Genomic DNA, 8747 nt, shown 5'->3' on the forward strand with positions numbered 1-8747 from the left:
GCAAGGCAGGACTATAATTCAAAAATGCGACGAAAGATACAGCAGGTCGTGTTGGAAGGAACATCAGTAATTTATAGATTTCTAGATTCATAGAATAAATAATTGTTAGAATAAATAACTGCTGATTATAAGTTTCTCACGTTTTATTGCCTTATGGTGGTCGATGCACTTAGCTACACCTAGCTAGTTCACAGGCATGCCACTTAAATTGAAAGAAAAAAAACTATCAATTAAACACAATAACTTCAAAGAGCCCAATGAACTCTAGCTAAGTGGGCAGAACAGGACTTGAACCTGCGACTTCCGGATTTCAAGTCCGACGCTCTAACCACTCATTTGCATTCTGATTCAACCTTGTATTGCGTTGCATTGTTTCGTATTTTCAAAGTGAGTGACACTTTTCCACTGCAGTTATGGTACCAAGAAAATCAAAGCTCTTGTTTTTTGTACCTGTTTTCAAAATCGCAGAGTCCTAGTTTTATTAAAGATGAGTCACATTGTCTCGTTTGTGTGTGTTTCTCTCGGTCTCTGGGTCCAAAATTTTCTAGTCTTTTTCAGATTTTCAAACAGGGACTGCAGCATCTTAGCAAATCTTTTTTTTGTCCTTCTTGTTTGCTCTTACTATGGGACGCCTTCCCCTCCCCCCTCCCCCCCCCCCACACACACACCTAAGGATTTGACACTTTTTGTATATACGGATATAGAAAAAGCTGACGCCCAGCGTTTGCAATTAAAGGGCAGCCTTCCAAGGATACCTAAAAATAAAATGAAAACACTTAATCGTTAATACATGTCAGTTATAATTATTGTTAAATCTCTCTCCACAGTACAACATACTGCATATTCCAGTTGAGACACCTCTTCGCGGCCATGTCTTGTCCCCATCATACAGATGGATCCCCATCAGCCGGTTGGCCTGTGTCCAAGTCTTCTGCAATCTCCTTTGTTTTCTTGGGCACAGTCTTGTACTTGTATGAGGAAGCAATGTACAGGAAAACAACAAAATTGATCAGCATCAATCCAGACAACAGGAAGTAGAAATATTCCATATGTCCTTGATTGGGATCTTCACTTGGATACCAATCACTCTTGCTAGCAGCTCTCACTATGATAACAAGAACGTTTGCCACATAGTTTCCAAGTGCACTTGTGAAAAGAAAAGCACCCATCACCAGTCCTTGAAGACTCTGGGGGGCTTGAGAATAGGCAAACTCAAGTCCTGTGGAGGAGAGTGAACAAAGTTAATTACACAGGGGAGGAGTGGTGCAGTCATGAAAGTGTTCAAAGTCGCTTCCTACCAATGTGGCCCAGGTTGGATTCCTGAGCTATAAGTCATAATTATGTGGGTTAGCTTTGTTGTTGTTGTTTGTCCTTCGATTTTTCTCTGGATTCTCTGGCTTTCTTCACGCGACAAACTAGGTAATGGTAAAGGTAAAGTCTGCATACGAGCCAAGTTGCCCATCAGGCCGGAGCTTATCCTGATACTAGGAGTATTTCTATCACCCCTCCCTTGGATGGGATGCTAGTCCATTGTAGGGCTACCCCAAGCATTACGTTCACCGATACCCATTTATAAACCTAGTTGGAGAGAGGCACTGTGAGAGTAAAGTGTCTTGCCTAAGAACACAGCGCAATGTGCCCGGCCAGGGCTCGAAGCCGGACCGTTCGATCCAGAGACGTCCGCGCCTCCCAACTCCACAAACTAACACACTCTAAATTTCAATTCAGTATAGTTTCTGTCCTCCGCAATCAGTTATCTTTGCGGCTTAGCCGGAAGTGTAACACCTCCACAAGACTCCACCATACGATTTTACTTTCAATATTATTCTGACTTATTATTTTCAATAATAAGTCAGAATATGAGTAATATATCAGTTGTAAGCTGGCAAAGTGAACTGATCTGAGGGTGGCGGTCGCGGGTTTGAATCCTGTGATTGTAGCATAGATTTACTTTGTGAAATTAATTACAGTACTGTAGTTACACGATGCCAAGAGAAAACATGAAAATAAAACATTTCAATTTGTCATTAATGTTGTGAAGTATAGGATTTGCCTACCTGTGACAACCATAAGCACCTCACTGGATCCAATTAATACAAATTGTGGGATTTGCCAAAAAACATTTACACTTGAAGCATTGCGGCTTTCGTCAAACACTGTTTGTATACAAAACCCGCCATCTATCCATGCATTCCTTCGTTGTATCTCAACCACTCCAGCCACAATGACACACGCAGATGCTAACGGCATTCCGACACCAATACGCCGCAGAGGAGTAAAATTAATGCCGCAGTAACTGACAAGAGGATAAACAACCTGATCAAAAATGGGAATCAACACAAGCACAGCAACGATAGCGGAAACTGACAAGGATGCCGCTGGAATTGTAAATTTGTCAAATTCTAGTCTCATAAAGGTTGCTTGAATGAGGAACGTTGTCTGCATCTGCAACACGAACAACAATAGCAAATAAACAACTACAACAACAATAGCAATCGTAACAATAAAACACCGACCTCAGCAATCACAAAAGAAACAATAGCTTACTGTACATGTTGGTTAATTAGTGCTTACAGCCTTACAAACTAATTTTAACCAGAATTTAAATTTTACATAATAATGAAATAAGGGAGAGGAAGGAACATTCCATCAATTTCAACCATATACTAGGGTAAGACATAAGGCTGTGGTCTAAAAAAAATTACAAAGACCCTAAAAGTTCCTAACCATGAAATCCTTAGTGGATGCTCAGTCCATAAGCGTATACGAAAAACTAATAAATTTTTCCAGTCCCCCAAAGGCAAAAGCTAGTCGCCTGTGGCACTGGGCGAGAGAGGCCTGAGACCCCATATTAGAAGATACTGACTACGCCCTTAGTGAATGCAGTCTACACTGGATGATAAATGTATGAAATGAAAACTTAAATTGAAATCCAACCTGTGAGAAAATTGTCCAGTAAACAACGAACAGACCAAAGATAGCGATAACTCTCAACAGTGCCTTGACATCTTCAACTTCTACCTCACTGAACTTCCCTCCGTATCTCCTCTTTGCCCCCTCCAGCCACGTCCCTGCATTCTGCTTGCGATTTCGCACTGCTTCACAGACTATTTTTGCAGTGTCAGTGAGTTGGCTGCCTCCTGGCGGTTTAGTTACGTAATGGTTACGACCCGCAAGAAACACGATAACAGCGATAAACATTGTACAGGCTGGAATACAATAGCCATAAAACACATTTGATTGTTGAACTCCTACAACCACTGTAGCGGCTATTAAAGATCCAACATTGATGATAAAGTAATACCATTTAAAGAATGATTGAACAGCCCTTTGTCCATCTTGTTTAACTTGGTCCGCTCCAAATAGTGAGACATTGGCCTTGATTCCTCCTGTGCTGAATGCGATCATTAGCAGGGCCAGTCCGAAGTATATCAATCTCATTGTTTCGTTATGAGTGGCTTTGGTATGAAATAATGTTTGAATCATATCATCTCCCATGGCAACTGGGACAAGTAGAATAGTTCCCACAAGATAAAGCAAAGAGCTTCCATAAATCATGTTGAACCGGCCCGTGTACGTGTCGGCCAGCCATCCTGCCAGAAGGGGAACAAGATAGCACGTTCCTGAAGGACAAGAAACAACAAAACAATGTATCGTCAAAACACTACATGGACTAAATTTTGCAAGATTTCAGGTGAAACATAATTGCAGATTATTCAGTGACTTTCTAAGTGGTGTCCTGAATATCAATACTTTTTTCAACTTGATTCCTGTTATCTTGCTTCAGCTGGTGTTCTAAATAACGTAAGATGTGAAGCCTCGTAGATCTTGGCCTTTACTTCTTCATTGTTTTTGTGGCAAGAAGGGGTTACGAATACGTTTGCTACACCCCCTGCACGAATGCCAGTCTAGTATTCTGTCAGGTTGTCTCAACAATTTGCCGGTACCCATTTATACTGCTGAATGTAAAGAGGCAGTGGGAGAGTAAAATGTCTTTCTCAAGAACACAACAGTATGACACCGGCCATGATTTGAATCTGGATCGCACAATCTGGAATCCAGAACGCCAACCATTTGGCTACTACACATACCTAGTTAAATGTGAAAAAGAAAAGTCAATGTACCAACCTGAAAGCAAATAAGAAATAGTTGATGGCCAAGGAGGATCAAGATTCAACTCAGTACTGGAGAATAACAGTAGATTTAGTCTCAGTCCATAGTAGGTTAGGCGCTCACATAGCTCTGTTACAAGAATGCAGATAACTACGAGGGACTTTCGGCCACGTCCCATAATCTGATTGCGATTGTTAACAGAAGAGTTACTGCAGGCCCCATGAAATGTAGAAAGGAGATCATTGTTCTCTGAGATCAGCGGAGAATTTTCGTCCGCATTTGGCATCTTGCATATAGGTATTTTACTGGATGTCTATAAATCAAACAAAGACAGAACCTGTATTACCTTTGTACAGTTTCTTTCAATCACAATTTACACAATTTATAGTTACACAATCATGCTGAACAGGATGTAAAGTGATGTCGACACTCGACATGGAGACCAGCAAGCTGACTGCCGCAAGTATCCTGTGTGGACCAAATCGTTACACTGCGGACATAACAGCCGAGTAAGTGGTACGACTACCTCAGTGCATCAATTTCGTCGATTTTGAAAATGATTCGACAGTGCGGACACGGATACCCTTTGGAAGTTTCTCCGACACCATGGGATATGGCAGTATAGATTGTCATCATCAGTCGTAACTCCTACGAGGGGAGAGCTCTCACTGGCAGGAGCATTCAAAGTGAAAACGGGAGTTTTGATTGATTGCATAATGAGAACATCCACGAACCCCGTTCACAGCAAAAGCACGAATTGGAATCCAGTGGACACTTTGGATGCAGCTGGATGAACTCGACTTTGCAGACAACCTAACACTTCTATCTCACAGGCATCGACAACTGCGTTGCTCAGACGTTCAACAGTGTGGAAGCCTTTTCCACCTAAATTCGCCTTCACATCAAAAAGGGAAAGTCTTACACAATAAAATGAATGAATGAACGAACGAACGAACGAACGAACGAACGAACGAACGAACGAACGAACGAACGAACGAATGAATGAATGAATGAATGCCGAGTCAGTACGGCTGGAGGGCAAACCTCTGGAAGAGGTGGATGCCTTCACCAATCTGGGCAGTGTAGCGGACAATAAGAGGGCACGAGGACTGACAATATAGCCAGGGTCGTGAAAGCAAGAGCAACCTTTCTACAGTTGAAGAACTTCTGGAGTTCCAAAGAACTGACACTACAGACTAAGATCGGGATCTTCAATAGCAACGTCAAACCTGTCCTACTCTATTGATCATGAACGTGGACTGAAGACAACTGTGGCAACCATAAAGAAAGTGCAGACCTTCCTCAACACAACTCTACGAAAAATCCCCCCGGATACGTTGGCTAAACTGCATCAGCCGCAACAACGATCTGTGGCAAGGAACCAACCCGTCCTAATCACAGGGGGCGTAGTAACTGAGAGATGTATTAATTTTTAAGATAATATTATTTGTTCCCCCCGTATGGCAAAAAGACCTGAGATTGCTTATATTTACGTTTTTGTGTGAAAGGGCATTCCAAATGATTGAGCCCCTATGTGCAATAGAATGCTTCGAGTAAACTGTGTTAAAACGTGGTACAACATCTTTATTTCCGCTTCTGAGACCATGTCGATTTTCAGCCTTGACAACGATGACACTCTTACTTGGTGGTGTTGATTTTAGTAGACCGTGATAGGCTTAACAAGATTATAAACAACAACAAAATGTTGGTAAATTCTAGATTCAGGCCAGAAAACAAGCTTACTTAGGTTTCTGTATAATACAAGGCTAGGATTGTATTGCCATCGCCCCTCGTCACAAAGAGGGGACGCTTGTCAGATGAGAACGTTTGAAAGCCTCCTAGCCAACGATTAGCCGGAATCTTTCTAAATGTCTGGGATGTGTTTTTAATAGAATTTCAGTTGTAGCGCTGCTGCAGACCGGTTGATGTATTTATATCTCAATGCATGTGAGGTCTGTATGTAAATGTATACAGGATCCCGCAGAGGGAAAAGATGGGATCTCTCCTGCTTATAACTTCCTGTCGTCCATCACGTGTATTGCAAAGGCCAAGGCCATTCTCAAGAATACCTAATTTCGATCTTTTAATCCCTCCAATCGGTGAACTGCGTGAAGCAGTTTACCTCAAATCAAGTGACAAGAGGGGTGTGTGTGACATGGCTATGGATGGTTTGCACTCCTGACCCCTGTGTAAAAGTGCGCACACTTCTAGCAAATCTTGGGTTAATAAGTTACCACTCACGACTCGATTCATTGAATTACTTAGTAGATCGCTTTGAGGAAGATATTGCTCTAATTTTATCAAGAAAAATATACCTCTTTTTTGATGAGGACCGGCAATTAGCGCTTGCAAACTCGATCTTGTCGCACGTGCGCAAATCAGACTTAAAAACAATGACACTTCATGATAACTTGTGAAACTATGCGAGCCCTTGTGAGTCCCTTGTGAGTACCTTGTGACACCGAGTAGTATCTCTACTCTTGTATTTCGAAAATGCAGCGTGAAACCTGATAATGGTTGTGACACCATTATCATATGGATAACGTTTTACGCGTGTTATGGAGTAAATTTTACCTTTAAATCCTCGACAACACTAAGCCGGAGGAATTTGAAAACGGAAGGAATGCATCAAATGTTTCCAATCATCCGCACTACCTATTGTAGGAGAAATATGAAAACGCAGCAATCACCAGTCATTTTATATTCGTGTTTGAGTAAAAGTAGAATTCGGCCATGAGGAGTATCGTGATTACAGTAATGTCATCGTTTTCAAAAAACTTCCAAAATGTTTTCCGTCCACACTGAAACGCAAAGCTCACACGTATTCAAATTCCTCCGGTTTGAAGAGCATTTCTGAAAAACTCCGCTTTCGTGGCGGATTGGTGTGGACGGAAGACCTAACCGAAGAAGTAAAACTCCGCTTTTATATTTCTCCGGCGTACGTAGAGTGGACGGGGTCATCAGTAGCAAAATACCAAATGCAAATGGACATTTCTACTAATAAAGTTGTTTTTGGGGGTTTTTACATGAAGCCAGGATGATGTTCCCAACAATGAAATTGCTGTTCTTTAAGAAATGAGTTCTTTTCTCACAGAATTTCTAATGTCTCCGAACACCAATATGACCGCCTGAAAAAACACCGTATACTGGTTGGTATGGTGGGAACGATTAAGCGTTTTACCTTTTCATCTGTTTTTGCTGCGCTCAAAAATTTGTGACATTATGGTGCTTTGTGAGAATCGCAATCCTTCTAATCCCAATTCGATTAGATTAGTGGCATGACCGCGAGGTGTATATTTTTCAATAAACGATTCATCTATCTCAGTTATCTATCTATGTTTACATACATGCACACCTACAAGGTCAAAAGGAGCCAAAGGGATGGAAGGAGAGAAGGAAGAAAAGACGAACACGTCATATATCATTTTCCTTCCATTTTAAATTTGGAGACTATTTGAGTATTGATTTTCCGTGACAACCTGTGCGATGTCGTGACGAAGTAATGAAGCCAGTGTTAACATGGAATCGAAGCATTGTTAGCGCGCGAGCAAGCGCTCTTGGAGTAGAAAGTGCAAGAGTCTCAAGCCCGTCCACACTACGCCGGAGGAGTTTGAAAACGCAGCTTTATTTCTACGGTTAGGCCTTCCATCGACAACACCGAGCTTTTCAAGAACGCTCTTCAAATCGGAGGAATTTGAAAACACCGGCTTTGCGTTTTAGTGTGGACCGAAAACATGTTGAAAACGCTCCGCTGTTTCCCCGTAAATGCACAGTTTTACACTAACTACTAATTCATTTTAAAACGTCCGTCAAATACTACTTACCTTCAGGTGCAAAGAACTGCCACCACTACAACACAATTCGAAGATTTGCATGAAAATAGATATATACCTCGTGTGAAACAGCTGATACGCATGTAGGAACGATCATGTGAGACTCGATGTGAACTTTGTCACGACATTCTCACAAGGCTTGAGACGAAAAATTAACACTCACTAAGCCGGTTAAAATGATAGGAAAATATTATGTGGCGTTTTTCTTCTTCACAAACTTTGCAGCAGAGAAAAGAACGCCCGGGCTTTTATTGAAAACTAGATCATTGGATAATGCAATTCAAAAAATTTCACTGGCTTAACCATCGTGGGTTATGAGCCATTATACCATGCTCTACAAATAAGGCAAGCGTACGCGTGATTTTTTGGGACGTTTTTATTTTTATTTCAGTCTAGTTTTCTCTACTTTTGGGGCGTTTGTACTAAAAATATTACTCCTCTCGCGCTTATTGGATATGAGATTAAAGCCAACTCATATCCAACGCGCGCTCGTGGAATGATTGTTAAATATAGACTTGATAGGTATGTGCGTTCCCAAAGGGTATACGGTTTTTGAAAGGTTTTAATCCCCCCAAAAAGGTTCGCATAGATTCTGACCCATTTGGGCTGAAAGAGAACATGTTTTGCTCTCTAGCTTGGCATTGGGTATTTTGTTTACAGGCGGCTCCCGATTTGATCGGAAGACTCCCGATTTGATGTGTTGCTTCCCGCTCTCCCGATTCATATCAAATTCTCCCGATTTATCATAAAATTGTGAAAACAACGGGAAAAAAATGCTTATCTTGAGAATTTTTTTGCGAT

At 41.5% G+C, this 8747-nt stretch overlaps 1 protein-coding gene across 1 annotated transcript; it reads right to left on the reverse strand.

Moving 5' to 3' along the window:
- Window positions 1-678: 678 nt before the first annotated feature.
- LOC145499904 (solute carrier family 15 member 4-like) lies at window positions 679-7957 on the reverse strand. Its single transcript, XM_081479423.1, has 5 exons — window positions 6688-7957; window positions 4129-4426; window positions 2938-3623; window positions 2058-2445; window positions 679-1219 (listed from the first exon to the last, which is right to left on the reverse strand). Exons 2-5 carry the CDS (start codon window positions 4397-4399, stop codon window positions 885-887), a joined length of 1680 nt encoding a protein of 559 aa, XP_081335549.1. The 5' UTR covers window positions 4400-4426; window positions 6688-7957; the 3' UTR covers window positions 679-884.
- Window positions 7958-8747: the final 790 nt, after the last annotated feature.

The sequence above is a fragment of the Orbicella franksi genome, chromosome 10 (assembly GCF_964199315.1).
Source record: "Orbicella franksi chromosome 10, jaOrbFran1.1, whole genome shotgun sequence".
In the NCBI taxonomy this organism is placed as follows: domain Eukaryota; kingdom Metazoa; phylum Cnidaria; class Anthozoa; order Scleractinia; family Merulinidae; genus Orbicella; species Orbicella franksi.